We start from the raw sequence: 21,533 nt of genomic DNA, 5'->3' as shown, positions 1-21,533 counted from the left end.
TCCTTGCACCAAATCTTCCAAATGTATTTTCAGAAATCCCCTGCATTTTTCACTTCTCTCTCTAGATGGAACATCTTCTGTGACTTGCAAATATCAAGTCCTTAACTATTCAAGATCTCTCTCTAAGATAGTGTCTATCCAACGGCACAAGCAAACTGAGTTTTGAAGGGCGAGTAAGAGGTTAACCAGCCCAGGAGAAGGGAGGAATGGGGGTGGCAGGAATAGGAACACCAAGTAAGATAAGTCACACGTGTTTGTTTGGTGGGGTGTGGGGATAGTGGTGATAAGATGAAGTTTGAGAAGTTGCAGGCATCAGCCCATGAAGAACTTGGAATGCCATGCTGAATGGGAATTTTACTCAGTAGAATAACTATGTAGATAACAACAAGGAACTGAAGGAATTTAAATTAAGAAGTGAAGCAGTGAGATTTTAGAAAGTTTCCTCTAGTACAGAGGTGGAAAATGAGTTGGAGTAAGGCCAGATTAAAACAGGAGAGTCTATCTTCTAGGTAAACTTTTACATCCTTACATAAAGAATCACATCTTTTACTACTGCTTCTAGCACAGTCCTGCATCAGCACTTGACGAGTTGTTAATTAGCCATATTTCCTTTTACATCTGAAATATCCTAGTTACACAAATTCAGTTTCCACTGAGTGCTTTAGGCTGACATCTGTCCTGTGGACCGCCACAGCGGAGCCACAACGTAAGGGTGGTAGTCATATGTGCGCTGGTGCTTGGTGTGGGTAGAAGGTGCTCAAACACTGTCCACTGTTTCTGTCATTCTGGAAATATAGGGAGGAAAAAACATTTCTTTCCCCCTAATGTAGGCAGAGTCTTTCTTCCTGAGTAAAAAGGCTATGTTCCATTTAGCAAGGTTGATTCTACATCTGGATGCTAAATCTTTATTGTCATTCTCTTATTTGTATGGCTTGGGTATTTATCTGTAATACTTTGGTGGTCTATAGTAAGTTCCCACTAATCTATCAAGAAAAGTTCCCATTTGTCTTCCTCCTTCAAAGACAAAAGGTAGCACAATACACTCATACTGATGTGGTCCTCCTTACCTCCAACCTATGGACGTGTTAGTGAGATGTAATATTAAGTGGGAATAATTTATGAAGCTTCGAGTGAGGAACGTTTTCTTCTGGAAATCAAGAGATTTCAGTACTTTGATCATGAGGCTTTCACCAATTAACAGTGTTAAGCCCTAAATCTGATTATTCCAAGAATATAAATATGTGGATTTTTCTAATGGTAATGGCAAGTCATGTTTTCAAACGCTCAAGGCTCTTTTCTTTGAAATACACATTTCTATCTAAATCAACATATTGGGTTCCCTAACTCATTTTAAGCACTTAAGAACATAACTGTTTTTGTGTCCAATATCCAATCTCCACTAACGGCATTACACAGAAGAAACAAAATAGATTTTTAAGTATTCCTATTATAAGAGGCTCTGAAATTCTGTCATCCTTACAAGAAGTCAGGCAAGTGAGATGGTTCACTCTAATACCAAGATTTTCTCCTCATTTTTTAATCCCCACTTGCAACTTGGCCTTCGTCTGTTTACTGCTCCAGGAGGAGTATGGAACTCATGTCTTCATACATTTGTGTACATGCCAAAATATACCTGGGAGTCCAACATTTAGCTCAGAATGGTGTAATTTTATTTTATTTTTTTTTAAAGATTTTATTTATTTATGAGAGACACACAGAGAGAGAGAGAGGCAGAGACATAGGCAGAGGGAGAAGCAGGCTCCATGCAGGGAACCTGATGCAGCACTTGATCCCGGGACTCCAGGATCACACCCTGGGCCGAAGGCAGGTGCTAAACCACTGAGCCACCCAGGGATCCCCCCCTCTTTTTAAAGATTTTATTTATAGAACTGTGTAATTTTTTTTTTTTTTTTTTTTAGAACTGTGTAATTTTAAATTCTTGAATATCATCTGAGATGGAACCAAATGATCTTTTATGGGACTTGTTCATCAAATCTGGTCTATAAATTCCAGAGGTTTTAGTAGCATTGTTATTATATTTCATTACTATCATAGATAAGGTTGCCAATAATATGCTTAGTCTCTTAGAAAAGAAAAAAATAAAGCTTTTATTGATCAGGCCAGAAATTCAATTTTAGTCTAAAATCAATGTTACCTACACTTGAAGATAATAATGCAAATATGTACATCCTTATTTTAATACATGAGAAAAAAGCTTTCAAGCCGATAATCAAAACAGCACTTTAGAAGAATGAGCCGACATGAACAACAAATACTTAGAATATCTAAGTCAAGTGAACTCCCCTCTGTTCCCATGATTGGAACCACTAGCATAGGGCATAGATAACCTTAAAGGAGCCTTTTAAAAATCCTAAATAACAGTCTTCTCTTGAAGGGAATGTCCTGCATTTTATCTGTGACACAGAGAGCAATGAATTTGCATAGTCAAAATCAAACATTGTTGTAGTTTCACTGATTCTGAAAGATCCCTACCACATTCTGACTCAAGACTTTTTTCCATAAAGGATACGTTTTCACTATTTCTAAGGGTGTGGGATATATTTTTTGTAATCGTATTTTGCTAACATCCTATTTCCTCTGATAAACTATAATCACAGGAATTTCTAAAAAACAAAACAACTAAACTAAAAGCCATCACACACTTTTTTTTTCTACTCATTGCAATTGATCTGCTAGACACTAAACAAAAAGTGGTCCATGGGCTATATTAGGCAGACACAGAGGTTCATTAAATCAGGTGGCACTACTGACATACGACAGAGCAGCCTGGGCATGTATGTCTCTGCCACCCCACCATGGGACTCTTTTCTGCCCACCTCTCCTGATCCCTCCCACTTTCTGATTAACTAGCCACCTCACTCCCAGAATTGCTTCATTCTGGGAATTCCTTTTTGGCAAACAAATAATTCATACAGGATTTGAACAATCCCCCCCCCCCCCATACACACACCGCTCTCCCCAATAACACCCATTAATTGCCTTTTTACCTTCCTTAACCAATTTTCAGTCCTTTCTCCAGAATTTCCTCTGATCACAGATCTTGGCTAGGGAAACTTAGTAAATGACATGCTTCAAGTTCTTATGGTGGATTTCCCAAGTTGCAAAGTTTATTAGGTTACTATTCACTGTGTTTTACGAGGATTACATACAACAATTTAAAACAGGACTTTCTTCCTCTTCAAGCACCTGGGGAGAACTCGGTAATAAGTACGTAGTACTTTCAAAGTACGTATAATAAATAGGATATGGACACTTTAAATTTTTTCATTTGCTAATACTTGCAATTCTTAAGTCTTCTCTGTGACGTTCATAAAATGATTTTTCAAATTCCCTGCAATACACTCACTCGTTTCACAATGCTGCCACATACCTCTGACCAACCCCCACCCCGTCCCTCTAACCCATCCCTCCTCACACACACCTCCTCCCAAGGGTTATAGCGAACTTTAAAATATTCAGCACAGTTTAAAACAGCAACAAAGGTTAAAACGATTTACCAGGAAAACCACCCACCTATACACTGAGGCATTTAAGACCCTTGCAGGGTATTTATCAATAAATCAGCCTCATTTATCACATCTCTGTTTTCAACAGATTAGCCACTGCCTCAATCTTGCAGGTATGTCAACAATTCAGAATTCTCCAGGGCTCTGGAACTAACAGCAGTTAACACGGGGGTCCTTTCTTCCCAGACTTTCTTGTGTTGATACAGGATTCTTTTCAGACCAGCACTATTGCAGCAATTGCTTGTCTGTTTCAGCTTTCGAGACAGGATAGTAATACGGAAATAATAATAATAATAATAATAATAATAATAATAATAATAAACAATACAACCATCACAAGCCCCCAGGCCTTTTCAAAGAACTTTAATTAACATACACAAACCACCCTCCACAATTGTTCCGTGGCATGTTAATGTTAAATTCCTTTGAAGCCGATTTCCTTTTTAAGTCTCAGAAAGCTGGGGCTTTAGAATAAGTAGGTGTTGTTATTTGCCTTATCTCTCTGCCTGACTTGTACTTCTGTGTAGGCTGCTGAGTGTATTTCAGCTTGTAGGGAAGCTCCTGTTGCAATCAAAATATTTCAAACACTTTGTTCCTTAGTAGGCAGAACCATTCAAGTAGTTGCCCCAAGCATCAGAGCAGAAGCACCATGACATGATTTCTACCACCTTAATTCTGTGAACTATGAAATATTCCCCTGCTCTCTCCTAGAATACTCTTCCTCCAACCACCAACCTCTGGCCAGTCCTGCCGAATTTCTGAGATCTAAAATCCCAATTCCTCTAAGAAGCTTTTCAAAATTCCCTTCAGCTAGCAGTCCAACTCATACGTCCAAACTCTGTAATGTGTTAGCTGTTCTTCTTTTGGGTTGCTTACTATTTTGTATTGGATGAGACTTTTTTTTAAAATTTTTTTTAATTTATTTATGAGAGAGAGAGAGAGAGAGAGGCAGAGATATAGGCAGAGGGAGAAGCAGGCTCCATGCACCAGGAGCCTGACGTGGGATTCGATCCCGGGTCTCCAGCATCACGCCCTGCCAAAGGCAGGCGCTAAACTGCTGCACCACCCAGGGATCCCACTTTTTTTTTTTTTTAGAGGGAAGTTTCCTTCTTTAGACTTTAAACTTCTTGCCTGAAAGCAAGTACACAGTCTTTGTTTAATTCAGCACCTGCACAGTGCCCTGCATGAAGAACAGACTCATTTGATAGTTCTTGAATTCGCCAAGCAATATGAATTGACCACGGGGTAGGGAGGGCAGATCATGTGTGGGTTAGGGACAAAGCAGCCAATAAATGTTGAGAGACTGATGCATTCTTCATGTGTGAAATGGAGCTTCATATCTATCTTACGCAATTGTTGTAAGGATTTTTTTTTAATTTTTATTTATTTATGATAGTCACAGAGAGAGAGAGAGAGAGGCAGAGACACAGGCAGAGGGAGAAGCAGGCTCCATGCACCGGGAGCCCGACGTGGGATTTGATCCCGGGTCTCCAGGATCGCACCCTGGGCCAAAGGCAGGCGCCAAACTGCTGCGCCACCCAGGGATCCTGTGTTGTAAGGATTTAATGAAAAGCAGATGGATGAAGATTTTAGAACAGGGTTAGGTTCACGACAATGCTGAACAATGCTCCTTTCCTTTTGTTGATTTCCCCTATTCATTGAATAGCTGCAGTCTAGTTGCTCTTCTGGCTAGCCATTGCATCTCCTGTGTCCCTCAAGCAGTATACCCTAGTTTAGTTTCAGTTTAACACTGGGTCTGCACAGATTGACAAGGTGCCACTGACGCCACTGATCAAAAATTGGCCCCAGCTGTCAGACTCTGAAATGTAAATTCAGCTTCATTTTTTCCATGTCCTGTGGCAGTGCAGTCATGTCTAGACCTCTCTCCTCTCAAAACTACCTCGATTTTACTTAGAGGAAAATGAGAGGGGACCAGGGAATCCTTAGGGTCTAATAAAAATCCCATTTTGAATTAATAATCAAAAAGCTTAACAGTATAACTGATGAGTGGTTTAAAAATTCAGGCTTGGTGGTTTTTGTTGAAAAGATTTTACTTACTTATTCATGAGAGACACAGAGAGAAAAGCAGAGACATAGACAGAGGGAGAAGCAGGCTCCCTGTAAGGAGCCTGATGCAGGACTCGATCCCAGAACCTTAGGATTAGGCCGTGAGCTGAAGGCAGATGCTCAACCACTGAGCCACCCAGGCGTCCCCAGGCTTGGTGGTTTAAATACCAATTCTGCTACTTACTCTTTGTGGGAACTTGAGTGTTATTTAATTGCTTAGCTTCCTCATCTGTAAAATGGGGATTAAAACCCCTAGGACAGGGGATCCCTGGGTGTCTCAGCAGTTCAGCACCTGCCTTCAGCCCAGGGCGTGATCCTGGAGTCCCGTGATCAAGTCCCACATTCTCTCCCTGCGTGGGGCCTGCTTCTCCCCCTGCCTGTGTCTCTGCCTCTCTCTCTCTGCCTCTCTCAGGAATAAATAAGTAAAATCTTAAAAAAAAAAAAAAAAAAAAAAACCACAAAAAACAAAAACAAAACCGTAGGACAAAAGTATTAAAAAAAAAACATAATAATCAATGTAAACCACATAGTTCAATTCTTGGCACACAATAGGGAACTGCATTAACCATAATTGTTAAATATCTTCTCTTTACCTTTCAAGTATGTAAATACTGGACGCCTGATCCTTTAGGATTCTTTCACAGAAACTGAAAACAATATTGCTCCGAGGGTCTGCTGTTTTAAATCTCTGTTCTGGTTTGCAAGCATTTTTTTCCTAATGGGTTCTACATTTGCCATTGCCCATGTCCTGCAGAAACAAGCTCAACAATGCCGGAAATAAACAGATATCCCAATTTAATGTTTCGATCTCTTTCCTCCTCTCTCTTCTGTAATAAGCCTATAACATTTTTGTAATAAAACAAACAGCTAATAAAAGAGTTACTGTGTGGCTCTGATTATCTGACTTTTAGCAGAGGAGCAAATGACGTATCATGTTCTCTAATTTTCACAACTGGTTTACCATCTTCCCTTCCGCCTCCTCTTATTAATCACTAATGTAGAGTTCTTCTTGTTGTGTTTTAGAACTCCTTTTCACTTCCAAGTTTACATTTTTGGAGAGACCAGGGCTGTGCCCACGAAAACGTTCGCTCGGCTTAGCAAAGCGGGCGAGGCAGCTGCGGTCGGGCCAGGGCCAAAGTCCCCTTCCTCCGCGGGGTGGTGTGGTTGTTCCTGGGCCCAAAGCCACCCACTCATTTTTTTTTTTTTTTTCCACTTCCTAGATCAACCACTCGCTCTGTACAGGGTGGAGCGTCCCGAAATACCTGGGCGAGGCACCGCAATCCCAATTTCCAGGTTGCAAGACGGAGGGCCAGTACTTTCAGGTTTTCTCTTTCAAGAAATGTATAGAGAGGTCATAAACTCTTAACAATTGAATAAAAGCTAGGAGCATTTTCCTCCAGAAAAAAAAAAAAATCATACGAATTTTCTGCATAGAATCTCAAAGTGTTTATAGACTCCCAGAGCCTCTAGATTAAGTCCACAATAGTGCGGGTGGGGGGAAGGGTATTAAGGAAGGGGTGAAAATCTTGTATTGAATTCTTAAGCAAATATATGTATATGTGTGTGTGTTGAATATATGTAGATATATATACAGAAGCAGCTGAGAAGGAGGTTATTTTACAAGAGCGCTTTCCTCAAGTAAGTCTGAGTCAGGAGGCGCGGCAGGTCATACAAAGGGACCGCGAGCAACAGGTGGAGCACACCAGGTCCTGCACCCTCAGGAAGCAGCGCGTCCAAGCAACTGGGTGCTGAGAATGAGGAGGGGAAGGGGCGGGGGGCGGCGGGGCTCCACTCACCGTTGCCCACCAAGCTGCGGCCCTTCCGGGCCAGGGTCTGCTGCACCTGCTCCTGGATCCGCAGGCTCTTGGCCGCCTGGCCGCTGCGGCTGCTGCTCCCCGCCAGCTTCAGCTTGGCCTCGGAGGGCAGCGCCAGGCTGGAGCTGTCCAGCTGCCCCAGGATCTGCTGGCCCAGGACTGTCCGGATGTAGCCGCACTCAGTCGGGGAGCCGGGGGCTGCCATGGGGCCGCAGGGGGCGACGAAGCCGCTCGACTGCCGCGAGACCTGCGGACGGAGCTGCAGCGGGGCCCGGGGCACTGGCGCGAGCCCCGCCCCCCGCCCTGGCCACGCCTCCGTCCCGCGCCGGCCCCGCCCCCCGCCCCCGCCCCCGCCCCGCGCCGGGCCTCCGCCCAGGCCACGCCCCTCCGCCATGGCCACGCCCCCACGCCGCGCCGCTCCTCCGCCCAGGCCCCGCCCCTCCGCCCAGGCCCCGCCCCCGCGCCGCGCCGGCCCCGCCCCCACGCCTGGTGCGAGGCCCGAACCCGGGTGCGCGGTGGGGGGGCGGCTCCGGCCAGGCACGCGCACTCGGCCTGGGAGCGGGGGCGGGGCGGGTCGCGCGCGCAGACACCTGGCGAGTTGGAGGCGCCCGCGGGGAAGGTGGGTGAGAGGCGCGGTCCGCCCGGGCTCGAGCAAACCCGCTGAGTGCCCTCGGGTACCGCCCGGCGGGGCCGTGCCCGGCTCGGGTTGCAGGGCTCCGCGTCCGCGCAGCCCCTGGCGGAGGATGTGATTGCCGCTTAGCTGCAGCGCGGCCGCCCTCTGGGCAGGTGCGCCCTGGAGACTCCTTTCCGATCCTGGGCTGAGATGTGCTTGTGGGATCCCCGGGTGAGCCGTCTATCTGGTTAGGCAGCCTCTGTCTGACTGTTCAACGTTTCATGGTTCTCCGGGACCTGAGGGTGAGAAAGGTCAGGCTGCAAGGGCGGTAGGAGGGAAATGTGCCAAGAAGATGAGTGTGAAATAAAATGATTTTTTTTAAGTTTTTTTTTTTTCCTTCTTCCTACAACTCCAGGGGCTATGTGTTTTTTGCACAGATGCAGTCCCAGAAACATATGTTCTTTCTCATTCAGAGCTTCTGTTTTCTCTTGTAAATACACAAATTGTACCCAGTACACTCTTGCTCACCCACTTCCTTAGGAAGACACCCACGCAGAGAAACTCCAGTAAGAGGCGCTAGAGAAGAGCACGCTTTTAATAGGTGATACTGTTTAATGGCCCTGCTAATGTTGATTAAGTCTTGTTTATGATAGGCCTTTTGTAGGAGGCCCATGGAAGTGACTTCTGACTTTCAGTTGCATCTTCCACAACTTATATTTATCTTGGTATTAATTATGTTTCATGCCCAGTTGACTACTGTGAACTTGAGAGCTAAGCTAAACAGAAAGGGTCCTTAACCTTGAAGTTTACAAGTCACTCATCCTGATTTTCCTCTTTGGACTTGAGAGGCAGAAAGAAAAACATCTATCCTTGGTATTAAGTAAGATGATTTTCCTTTGATTGCTTGGGTTTGCATGCTCACTCTCCTTCAAATCGCTCAATTACCGCCACACTCCATTTGTTCAGGTCTGGAGGGGCTGGAGAACACAGTTCCCCCCTTCTGCTGTGCATACACCTCTGTGCTCACACACACTTAATACACAGGTACGGGTGCTTCCAGGGAGTGAAGAGGGCATCAAGCCCAGACAACAGCTGGCCTTGCGGAATGTAGTCCTGAAGTAGATTATACCTTATGGAGAGTTCAATTACATAGCCAGATGTAAACATTCAGCCCCAATGCTGAGATTCAGTTGAAAAGATCAGTGAACTGCAGGGAGGTGATAGAGACTTCCAACATCAGACTCAGTTCCTGTCCCTTCTTTCTCTCCCCCTCTCTCTACTCATGGCCCTGATCAGTGCTGCATTGAAAGCTCCAATACCAGCTCCCATAGGGCCAGCTGAGGCATCCTTGTTTTTGTGCCTAGCGACCACTGCCTTTATCTAGCACCCTAACCAGGAGGACTGGAGAGGAATTCTGTTCAAATTATTTATTTGAGCCAGACTTCATTTACTTTTTTTCCTCTCAAGTTGATTTTTTTTCTTTTTACAAGTGTGATGTGGTAATTGACTATCTTACCAGGTAAGTACCAATATTGAACATGTAGAAATTTTTTTGTGGGATAGGCAGATAATTTGACAGGAGGAAGATGGTTAAAAGCCTCACACTTTGAGAGGGAGACTGATCTGGCTTCAGATTTGATCTTGCCCTTTGTAAATAGTGCGTCCTTAAGCAAGTTTCTTCACATTTTTTAAGCCTCAACTCTCTTACCTGTAAAATAGGAGCAATAAAAGTATCTAACATACTTGTGTTATGTTGTGAGGATTAAATGTGTTGCTGTGAGGATTAAATAAATGGTTCATCGAATAACTCAATAAGTAATTGTTTAATCCTCCTTAACAAACATCTTCTGGGATCCACTTTTGGGTTTTCTCACTTCCTTCAGGTCTTTGCTCCTATGCCGACATATCTCAATGAGATGCACACACAGAATCTATCTATCTATCTCCCTTTGCTGCTTAATTTTTTCCCCCACGGCACTTATTTTTATTGAACATGCTTTATGTTTTAATTGTTGATTGTTTCCTACTGGAATATAAGCTTCATGAAAGCAGGGATATTGTTTTGTTCATTGCTGTTTTCCAGGCCCTCGAATAATGCACACAGGAGACAACAGATATATGTTGGATGAATGAATGAATCATAAAAGCACTTAGTATATTACATTATATAATGAGTGCTCAACAACTGTTAGCAATAATTATTTAGGCTTTCAAACTCTTTTGATGACTTGTTATCTTTTAAAAAGTCACTTAGATATCATTATATATTCTAGGTATTGTACTAATTAGCTGTGTACATTTCCCTGTAAATAAAAACTAGACTATTTTTTGAAAAAAAAAACTATTTTTTTAATACATTCATAATTTAATGGTTCAGTAAAACAACCTCTTTGAAAATAAGATAAACATAAATTCATTAAAAGGATCTCTTTGGACATGACAATACTATTGCAATAGTAATAGTTAATTACAGGGTGAGGAAGTATGCAGACTCTGGGATTGTGCCCCAAAACACAGAATAGATGTGTTTAGAGGTGCACTCCCAACAGGGTGCCAGTCCGGTCTTGTTCTTAGCATTTCCTGGGGAAGCTGCCTAGCTGACCTCCTAAATTGTGAACAAGCCCTCAGATTAACTGCTAAGGGCAGTTTCTGGCCATCAAATTGTGGCATAGAAATAAAATACTGTGAATACTTATGTGGTATTTGGATGTTCTGTAATCTGCTACTTTTTAGTATTTTGGTTCAGTTTTGAAAATGCTTATTTTTTTTTTGTTTTTTATTTATCAACAGAAACTAATTAAAGGGGGGAAAAGGTGAAATCACAGAAATGCAGAAGTGGATTGTAAATAACAGATAACTGAATTATGAGGTTACTTCTGCTGGAAATCTGCAATAAGGATTCAAAAAATTCTTGAGGGATCCCTGGGTGGCTCAGCTGTTTAGCGTTGCCTTCAGCCCAGGACGTGATCCTGGTGTCCCGGAATCGAGTCCCACATCAGCCTCCCTGCATGGAGCCTGCTTCTCCCTCTGCCTGTGTCTCTGCCTCTCTCTCTCTCTGTCTCTCATGAATAAGTAATTTCAAAAAAATCTTGAGATTTAAATTTGCATTTTTATTTGATTTATACATTATAGCCTTAAAGCACTAATATTTTATTGTTTTCATGTCTACAATTAGGTTTTCCACAGAGTAATCCTTATTTTCTTTAACCTGTTATAAATTTCAATATGGGAAATTCCAATATGCACAAAATTCAGGAAGTTACTAGAAGACTATAGTATAAATTTTAGAGTGGAAATAATATTTTAATGAAGAACATTAATGGCATCAGAATCTTTGATTCATATTTTAAAAAATAAACTTTTGGGGTGCCTGGATGCCTCAGTTGATTAAGCATCTGCCTTCTGCTAAGGTCATGATCCCAGGGTTCTGAGATTGAGACCATATTTGGCTCCCTGCTCAGCGGAGAGCCTGCTTCTCTCTCTGCCTGCTGCTTCCTCTGCTTAGTCTCTCTCTCTCTGTCAAATAAATACATAAAATCTTAAAAATAAATAAAAAATAAACTAATACATTTTCACGAGTATCTTCTCTCATGAAACATTTTCCTGTTATAATCTGTAGGCTATTAATATCTATTGCTTTTATTTATTTTTAAATATTTTATTTACTTATTAGAGAGCAAGAGCAGAGCATGAGCATGACCATGAGCAGAGGGAGGGGCAGAGAGAGGGGTGAAGCAAACTTCCTGCTGAATGTAGAGCCCAACAAGGGGCTCCAACCCAGGACCCCAAGATTATGATTTGAGCCAAAGTCAGATGCTCAACTGACTGAGCAACCCAGGTGCCCTGATATCTATTGTTCTAAAAAAATATTTCCTTAATTAGTATAAAAGACCTGGCAGATAGAAAATTTAAAATAAACCTTGGGTTTCATTTCTCCTGTTAGTAAATGGGTAGGTTGCCAAGGCAAAGGGTAACAGTTCCATCATTAGCCACATACAGTGAAACTGAATCAGGAATGGGTAAGGAAGCTGTGAACATGTGCATGCTGAGCACCACTCTCTCATGGTGGCTGTGAGGATTCAGGTGTTCATCTTTAATGCAGATGTTCATCTTGTCTGCCATTTTGAATATATTCTGAAAATTATTCTTTTTAAAGACCCCAAATGTGATGTGGGAAGTGGAAACCAGTTGGGCACTTTTGAGGGCTGGCAATGAGAAATTTGTTCATAGTTATTGAGGCTTTCAAGATGACTGGGTGGTTCAGTTGGTACAGCATGAGACTCGATCTTAGGGTTAGAACCTCAAGCCTCACACTGGATGTAGAGTTTACTTAAAAGAGGCTCAGTTGGTTGAGCGTCTGCCTTCGGCTCAGGTCGTGATCCCAGGAACCTGGGATCGAGTCCCACATTGGGCTCTCTGCTCAGCAGGGAGCCTGCTCCTCCCTCCTGCTCATGCTGGCTCTCTCTCTCAAATAAATAAAATCTTACCAAAAAAAAAAAAAAAGAAGACAGTTCCTTTAATCATGACTCATGTGCTTGTATGTGCTCAGTTCCTTTTGAGTAGATGACTCCAGCTGCTACATTAATGGCTGTCAGATCTTTCATCTGATGGCCAGAGAGTCTAAAGGGAGGGAACAACTTGGTGGATTTCCACCATACATTCCTGGTTTTATAAGAAACTATGTTCCTCACTTTGTCTCTGCCATACAATCTAGCAATGAGATAGCTAGCAAGTGCTCAATATATAGCCTATTGAGTATAACCTCTCACCTAAGGGCATTTGATTTGATTTGGCATTTTGACTTAGGCAAACCTAAGTTTGCCTTGAGTGGGCCCAGGTGCAGCTGAGCAAAGGGAACCTGAAGGAGGTGGCTTGACCTGAAACAGAATCTCAGTGTGATTTGAATGACTAGGAGGGAACAATGTGTAATGATTTTTAACCTTATGAAGGTATCAGAGAAATTCAGAAAAAATGATTTCCTATAACTTTAAAGAGGATCTAACACTGCAGTGTCACACATTGTTTAAATTTTAAAAGTTACTTCATTATACACTTTTTGAATTGATTGGAAATTATTTGAATGTAAAATATTGATTATATGTGTATTTCATTAATGAATAAATTACCTTCATGTTTAATTTGTGCCCTTTCCCATACATACTATTATTTCCTTGAAATTCTATAAATGGAGATACTACATTCTGTATAAAAAAATAATACTAATAATCTGGCTTGGATTTTATTTTTTTTAAGATTTTATTTATTTATTCATGAGAGACACAGAGAGACAGGCAGAGACACAGGCAGAGGGAGAAGCAGGCTTTCTGTGGGGAGCCCGATGTGGGACTTGATCCTGGGACCCCAGGACCACACCCTGAGCCAAAGGCAGATGCTCAAACACTGAGCCACCCAGGCGTCCCTTGCTTGGATTTTAAAAGCCCCATTTCCCCTACTTTTTTTCTTTCACAAACATCATCATAGAACGATATTTTAAAACATCCTCGTAGAGGGATATAATGTGTGCTTGAGGCCAGACAGTACTGGATTTGATCTGTTTCCTTACTGTGTAACCTTAGGCAATCTACTTAAATTCACTGAGTTTCAATTTCTTTGTTTGGAATGTCCTATCATTAATAGTATTGGCCTCTCAGGGTTGTTAAGAAGACTCATGTAGATAGTAAATATAAAACACTTAGATCTCCTAGTCCACATTTAGTTCAGTTATCAACAATTACAAATCCAACATTTTGGAGTTTAAAACAACAATGATTTCTTTCTCATGATCTAGTGGTTGACTCAACAGTTCTATGGGTTTGGCCTGTGTTCACTCATGGCTGAAGTCAGCTGGTGGCACGGCTGGTGCTGGAGAGCCTAAGACAGCTACACTCATGAGTCTGCTGGCACAGCTAGGATGGTTGATCCTCTTTCCACGTGGCCTCCCATTATCTAGGAGGCTAGTTAGGCTTCTTTACAGGGTAGTCTTGAGTAGCATTCTAAGAGAACAAGAGCAGCAGTAATAGGCCTTTTTAGGCCTAGGCTCTGGCACTTGCTCAATGTTGTTTTGACCACACTGAATTGGTTAAAGCAAGTTCAAAACAAGCCCAGATTCAAGGAGTGGGGGAAGAGATGCCACCCATTAAGGGAGAGGCTACAAAGTTGTATTATAAGGTGTGTGCATGGAGGGATGGCAGAGGATGTGCTAGACATCTTTGCAGACCATCTAAAACCCTTAGTGCTCAATAAACGGTAGCTGCTGTTATTATTTATCATTATCAAGAATTGGTGTATTTCGGGGATGCCTGGGTGGCTCAGTGGTTGAGCATCTGCCTTCAGCTCAGGGCATGATCCTGGGGTTCTGGAATTGAGTCCTGTATCAGGCTCCCTGAGGGAAGCCTGCTTCTCCCTCTGCAATGTCTCTTCCTCTCTCTCTGTGTCTTTCATGAATAAATAAATAGAATCTTAAAAAAAAAGAAAAAAAGAATTGTTATATCTCTCAGAACTTAGCAGGAATGTTATCTTTTGATGGCGGAACAAAGCCAAAGGAAATCAATCTTCATTTATCTATAGTGAGGGGATCCCTGTAGCTCTCTGCCTGTTATATCAGTGGAGTTGAAACTCTATTCAGAGAACACTTGGATATCTTTAGAAATCAAGTGCAATTAATCCACACATGTTTCATTGGCTGTGAAGCATTCCCTGCTGGTCCTCTACTGGTTCAAACGTGGGTGGAGTTCCAGTCTGTGTACCATCTCAGTGCTGTCACTGGAGCTTGACTGATCATCATCTTGGATTTTATTCAGAGTATACTCATTAATAACTTTAAGAACACATAATTGAATCTGAAAAGTGATTAATAGCATAGTTTAATTTTATTGTGTCATTCCTACTTATAATAAGAGAAAAATACACAATACCCTTACAATAGTAAGAAACGTTTGCTCTTCACTTGAAATATAGTTGCAATAATACAAAAGAACAGCAATTTCCAAGAGAGGGTGTGAATGAGGAAGAATAGACAATTGCTATTCCAACCCCATTATTTTACATTCATATTCCATTGTCATATTGGTGCAATCCGCTATACAAAATAGCATAAAAAGGCCCCTTAAAGGGTGCCTGGGTGACTGAGTCAGTTAAATGTCTGCCTTAGGCTCAAGTCATGATCCCAGGGTCCTGGGATTGCCCCCACATCTCGTTTCTTTCTCAGTAGGGAGCCTTCTTCTCCCTCTCCCTCTGCCTTCCTCTCCCCCTGCTTGTGCTCTCTCTCTGTCAAATAAAGAAATAAAATCTTTTTTAAAATGTGCCTTACTGGCAATAAATATTTATTTCTCCCAGTTCTGGGGTCTAGGAGTACAAGATCAAGACATTAGCAGATTCGATGTCTGGTGAGAACCCACTTCCTGAATCACAGAAGGCATCTTTTCACTGTGTCCTCACTTGGCAGATGGGGAAGATATCTCTTTTTTTTTTCTTTTAATTTTTATTTATTTATGATAGTCTCACAGAGAGAGAGAGAGAGAGGCAGAGACACAGGCAGAGAGAGAGGCAGGCTCCATGCACCGGGAGCCCGACGTGGGATTCGATCCCGGGTCTCCAGGATCGCGCCCTGGGCCAAAGGCAGGCGCCAAACCGCTACGCCACCCAGGGATCCCAGATATCTCTTTTTTTATAAGAGCACTACTCCCATCCATGAGGGCTTGGTCCTCATGACCCAACCACCTCTCAAAGGCCCCACCTCCTAACACCATCACATTGGGCTTTAGGTTTCACATATTAGGGAACACAAACAATCAGACCATACCAACTATGTTCTTTTCTCTTCTGTTAGGTCTATAGCCTCAATTTAAAAATTGTCCAGGTAAGGTTTAGGTGGTGGGGCTAAATGTCCTTTCTCATATCTTGATGAAATACCCCTGTGTATTAGTTCTTTCCTTTTCCTGGGAGATGCTTTCTCCTTACTGTCATGAGGTTGATTTCTTTCTGCCATTCAGATCTGTTTAAATATCTCCTCCTCAGAAAAAATTTCCCTGGTAGGCTCATTTGGTGGAGCATACTACACTTGATCTTGGAGTCATGAGTTTGAGCCATACAATGGCTGTAGAGCTAAGAAGAAGAGGAAGAAGAGGAAGAAGAGGAAGAAGAGGAAGAAGAAGAAGAAGAAGAAGAAGAAGAAGAAGAAGAAGAAGAAGAAGAAGGAGAAGAAGGAGAAAGAAGAAGAAGGAAGAAGAAGGAAGAAGAAGGAAGAAGAAAAGAAAGAAGAAAGAAAGAAAAGATTTTCCCTGGTCAAGCAGTCTGAAGTAGCTACCCTACCACTCTCTACAAAGCATTTACCTGTCCTGATAGTTGTCTTCTTTATAGAAGTATATATGTTCATAGATGTTATTTCCCTACTAGAATGTAAGATTCCTGCAAGCAGGAACTTTTTTTTTAAATAAATTTTATTTACTTATTCATTCATGAGAGACACACAGAGAGAGAGAGAGAGAGAGAGAGGCAGAGACACAGGCCGAGGGAGGAGCAGGCTCCACGTAGGGAGCCCAACATGGGACCCCATCCCAGGTCTCCAGGATCACGCCCTAGGCCGAAAGCAGTGCCAAACCACTGAGCCACCGGGGCTGCCCAAGCAGGAACTTTTTGTTCACCAATTCATCTGTAGTGCTGAGAATCTATAGTAAGCTCACAGTATTTGTTAAATGAACGTATAATAGGAATACACTTTAGTTTTAGTTCTTCTCTCTTCTTTAATACAGTTTAAATGTGGGGGTGCCTGGGTGGCTTAGCGGGTAGGCATCTGCCTTTGGCTTTGGTCGTGGTCCTTGGGTCCTGAGATCAAGTCCGCATCGGGCTCCCTGCGGGGAGTTTGCTTCTCCCTCTGCCTGTGTCTCTGCCTCTCTCTGTGTCTCACATAAATAAATAATCTAAAAAAAAAAATACAGTTTAAATGTGAGAACAATTTTTTTGTGTGTCTTTTCCTGGTGAAAAAAAGGTTTAAATGAAGGATGGGATTCTGATTTACTTATTTCATTGTTATTTTTTTTTAACTTAATGCTTTGAGTAATGATCTGTTAAATGAAGGTAAGGTTAAGCAATCATTTGTTTTCACAATTTGTTTTTCTCCTGGAACCTGAAACCCAGAGCTTACTGTAAATCTCCCAGAGCCACCCCCTTTCAGGGATCATGTGGAAATCTTATAAGGGGCAAAGGCCCTTTGGAAAGCACTGGATTTCCATGGTTTCAGGGACAGGTCTAGACAGAACACATACTTCTGCATCTTTGAGTTCACTTGTTTCATTTTTACAACCCAAGCTTTCTTGCAGCAACGAAATTCCTTAATATCATCTACTTAATTGAATTAAACTGATTCAAATTTAGAACCTGTCCAGTTCTTTTTTTTGTTTTGTTTTGTTTGTTTTTTGAGACAGAGAGAGCATAGGAGTGCTGGGTGGGAGGAGGTGGGCAGGGGCACAGAGGGACAGGGTTAGAGAGGATCTCAAGCAGGCTCCATGACCAGCATGCAACCCAATAGGGGGATCAATCTCATGACCCTAAGATCATGACCCAGGCAGAAATCAAGAGTCGGTCACTGAACCCCATAGTTCTGCTCTTTTTAAGCTTAAAGTGTTATAGCTCAGATAGCAGAAAACTTTTCGAAGAAATATTCTGGCCATAGAACTGAAGTCAATTAGGATTCCTAGTGAGGGCAGCCCCTGTGGCTCAGTGGTTTAGCATAGCACTGCCTTTGGCCCAAGGCATGATCCTGGAGTCCCCAGATTGAGTCTTACGTCGGGCTCCCTGCATGGAGCCTGCTTCTCCCTCTGCCTGTGTCTCTGGCTCTCTCTCTCATGAGTAAATAAATAAAATCTTAAAAAAAAAAAAAAAAAAAAGGAATCCTAGTGATTATCCTATGATACAGAAAAGGTAGAAATGAAGTCTTTCTGAAGTTATGACTGTGGCAACAGCTTCCATGAAAATGGTTTAGAATTATTTGCTGGGTAGTTTGAACGGCCTTGCTAATATTTCAATGTCATATATTTCAGCAGAAACATCAAGCTTTGAGGCCATGATTAACAACATAATTATTGACTCAATAAACCAGATTTAAAGATGTTACCAAGGGGATCCCTGGGTGGCGCAGCGGTTTGGCGCCTGCCTTTGGCCCAGGGCGCGATCCTGGAGACCCGGGATCGAATCCCACGTCGGGCTCCCGGTGCATGGAGCCTGCTTCTCCCTCTGCCTGTGTCTCTGCCTCTCTCTCTCTCTCTCTCTCTCTCTGTGTGACTATCATAAATAAATAAAAATTAAAAAAAAAAAAAAATAAATAAAGATGTTACCAGGAAAGTACTTAAGTGGGAAAGTGACCCCTTCAGCAATCAGTTGCATAAAGTGTCAAGCCAACATTAATTATCCTGGCATTCAAGATCTTTCTCATTAGCCTCGCCCTACCAAGATGACTTTGTCTCATAGTATGGAACTCTCCAGACCAAACATTCTTTAAAAGCAGCCAGGCTAAAATTCTTCTCACACCTGAGTTGTTGGTATTCATTTCCTCCTATTTTTGGTGGCTGCCAGTTTACGTCTACCTGTCTTTTTTTTTTTTTTTAATTTTATTTATTTATGATAGTCACACAGGGAGAGAGAGAGAGAGAGAGAGAGAGGCAGAGACACAGGCAGAGGGAGAAGCAGGCTCCATGCACCGGGAGCCCGATGTGGGATTTGATCCCAGGTATCCAGGATCGCGCCCTGGGCCAAAGGCAGGCGCCAAACCGCTGCGCCACCCAGGGATCCCTCTACCTGTCTTTGAAGGTCCAATTTGTTTCCCCTCCCTAACAAGGCTGACTTCATCTGCTCTTATGGGTTCCCCTATGCCCCACCCCCAGACTCCTTAGAATCATTTGGATTTGCCTCCTGAGAATTAAATGAGATGACAGTTTTTTATTTTTCTTAAAAGATTTTATTTATTTGAGAAAGAGAGAGATAGTGACAGAGAGTATGAGTGAGCAGGGAGGACAGGGAGAAGCAGGCTCCCCGCTGAGCAGGGAGCCCAATTGGATTTGGAGCTCCATCACAGGACTCCCAGATCTGAAGACAGACACTTAACCAACCGAGCCACCCTGAGATGACATTTTTAAAGAGCTCAGCCTGAAAAAAAAAAATTATATAAAAAAAGAGCTCAGCCTGGAGTTCAGAATAAACTTGCTTGTTTTAGGTTTGTTTGCATTCTGCATTCTTAAAGATGAAGAAATGAAAAATTAATAGTAAATGCACAATGAATAAAGAACTATAGTATAACGGTTAAGAGGTTAGCCTCTGGAATTAGATAAACCTGAATTCTTTTCCTTATCTGCTATTTAATACTTATTAAACCTTGGTCAGGTTATTAGACTTCTCTAAGCCTTAGTTTCTGGCTTGAAGACAGGGATAATAAATACTACCATATTTATTAGGGTTAATGTGACAATTACAATAACAGGAAAATTCTTTCTAAACCATAAAGCCCTATGTGTTAAATATCATTTTGCATCTTTTAGAATTTTTAGATATGTGCCATCAAAGTAACAGATTTGTTTTAAAGCTGCAACATGCAAGACAGTAGCTAGGAACTTGGTATGCAAAAAGAATAAGGCACATTCTTGCCCTAGAGGCCCTTCTATCATAGATAAGGAGAAAAAACAAAATATGTCAAAAGCTAAATAACAATAGGATGTCAAAAATTATTCAAAGCAACAATAAAGGGGATGGTACAGGATGATCTGCCAAATAAATTGGAAAGATAAGTAGTATTCCTGAAGTCCCAGGCATAAGAGATTGCTTTCCAGTTGGCGCAATAAGTATAGAGATTGTGGTAGGTTATTCATTGAGCTGGATCTTGAGGGTAGGTAGGATTTAATTAGGTGGAACGTGGTAGAGGGTTTTAAGAAGGTGGGCAGCAGAAGTGTGGAGCTAGTAAAGTGTGATAGTTGTAAGGCTGATAAGGAAAGTAGTCTGACTAGAGTGATTCTGGCCAGCGTTCCCAAACTAGTTGAACATTAGAATCAAAGAGGAAACTTTAAAAATTATACAGATGCCTCTGTTCCAGTGCAGACCAATTAAATCAGAATCTGTAGGGTTGAAAAAGCTTTCAAGGAGATGCTGATGAACACCGAGGTTTGAAAAAAGGATAAAAAGGATTTAGTGAGCCATAAAGGGAGAAATTTAGTTGAGGTCCGAACCACAAAGGCCTTAATGTTAGGAGTAGATTTTGTACTTTATACAACACTGTGTCTCAAACTTTAATGATGTATGAATATTTTTTAAAAAAAAAGAAAAGTGTCTCTGGGGACCCTATGAGAAAAACCGCAGAAGTCAGTGTGAAGAGTCATAGAAAGTTTTGGGAGTGAAGGTGCTCTGAGGTATGAATCTGAGATTCTGATCTCTTTATTTGTAAGTCTCTGGAATGGCCTGGGAGGGAAAGAAAAGTGGAGATGAGTTGGTAAACTAAGAGTCCTCAGCTGCAGTGCAGGAGTTATGGGGGTCATAAGGTGATTCCAGGGCTATAGAGCATATGTTTTCTTAGCCAAATGCAGAGGAAGGGATGGTAGCAGAAGAATTTGTTCTGTAGGAGTGATGTTTAGCGGCTTTCAAAAGGCCCCTAAAAAGTTTGGTTGTTTAGGAGATTAAGACTGCTTCTTTTATTTTCACTGTCTCCTTTGGTTCTCTACACAAACAACTCTTGGGATGTTTTTGCAACTGTCTTGCTTGAGAATTCCAAATTTCCAGTCCTCCTTTAAACAGCTATTCCTGTATAACTTTTCTCTGGTCAGCTTAAACATTCAGAGTAGTGGTTTTTAAGGCATGGTCTACAGACCCTTAGGGATCCCTGAGTCCCTTTTAGAGATCTGCAAAGTAAAACTATTTTCATAGTGATAGTGAAACTTCCTCTGCCTTTTCTGCTCTGTTGACATTTGCTCTGACTGTGGAGAGGAATGCCAGGTGAAATAGCACAAGGCAGTGGTCCTGCCCTGCCCTAGGAGCGTGGCCGCATGGCCTGCCCTCTCGACTGCCACACACTTGCATGAGAGAAGAGAATACCAGTTTCACTTAGGAATATCATTCATGGAAGAGTAACAATTATTAATTCTGTTAAATCTTGACCCTTGAGTACATGCCTTTTAGAAATTCTGTATGACAGGCTCCCAGCTGGATCAGTTGGTAGAACATGTGACTCTTTTTTTTTTTTTTTTAAAGATTTTACTTATTTATTCATGAGAGACACACAGAGAGAGGCAGAGACACAGGCAGAGGGAGAAGCAGGCTCCCTGTGGGGAGCCTGATGCGGGACTCGATTCCAGGACCCCTGGATCACCACCTGAGCCAAAGGCAGATGCTCAACCACTAAGCCACCTAGGCCCCCCAACATGTGACTCTTGATCTCAGGGTAGGAGTTCAAGCCCCATGTTGGATATAGAGTTGACTTAAAAAAAGTTCTGTATGACGAATTGGAGGTACACATAGAACTGCTGCTGTGTACAAAAG

General features: G+C 42.2%; 1 protein-coding gene and 1 long non-coding RNA gene across 3 annotated transcripts in view; both read right to left on the bottom strand.

Annotated features, from left to right (window-relative positions):
* The window catches only part of PKP2 (plakophilin 2), a 93,751-nt gene extending 86,055 nt beyond the window's left edge, over positions 1 to 7,696 (bottom strand). The window contains exon 1 of one of the 2 annotated variants that reach the window (XM_077870498.1): positions 7,391 to 7,696. In XM_077870498.1, coding sequence (XP_077726624.1) covers positions 7,391 to 7,613 — 223 coding nt within the window. In that variant the 5' untranslated portion in view covers positions 7,614 to 7,696. The remainder of the gene's footprint in view (positions 1 to 7,390) is intronic. The other variant, XM_077870496.1, reaches the window with a different exon arrangement.
* Positions 7,697 to 7,979: 283 nt separating this feature from the next.
* Positions 7,980 to 21,533, bottom strand: part of LOC144297614 (uncharacterized) — a 42,409-nt gene continuing 28,855 nt past the window's right edge. Inside the window, exon 3 of the long non-coding RNA XR_013364574.1 lies at positions 7,980 to 8,317. This is a non-coding gene — a long non-coding RNA (uncharacterized LOC144297614). The remainder of the gene's footprint in view (positions 8,318 to 21,533) is intronic.

The sequence above is a fragment of the Canis aureus genome, chromosome 25, assembly GCF_053574225.1.
Source record: "Canis aureus isolate CA01 chromosome 25, VMU_Caureus_v.1.0, whole genome shotgun sequence".
NCBI classification, from domain to species: domain Eukaryota; kingdom Metazoa; phylum Chordata; class Mammalia; order Carnivora; family Canidae; genus Canis; species Canis aureus.
This window is presented reverse-complemented; position numbering and strand designations above follow the sequence as displayed.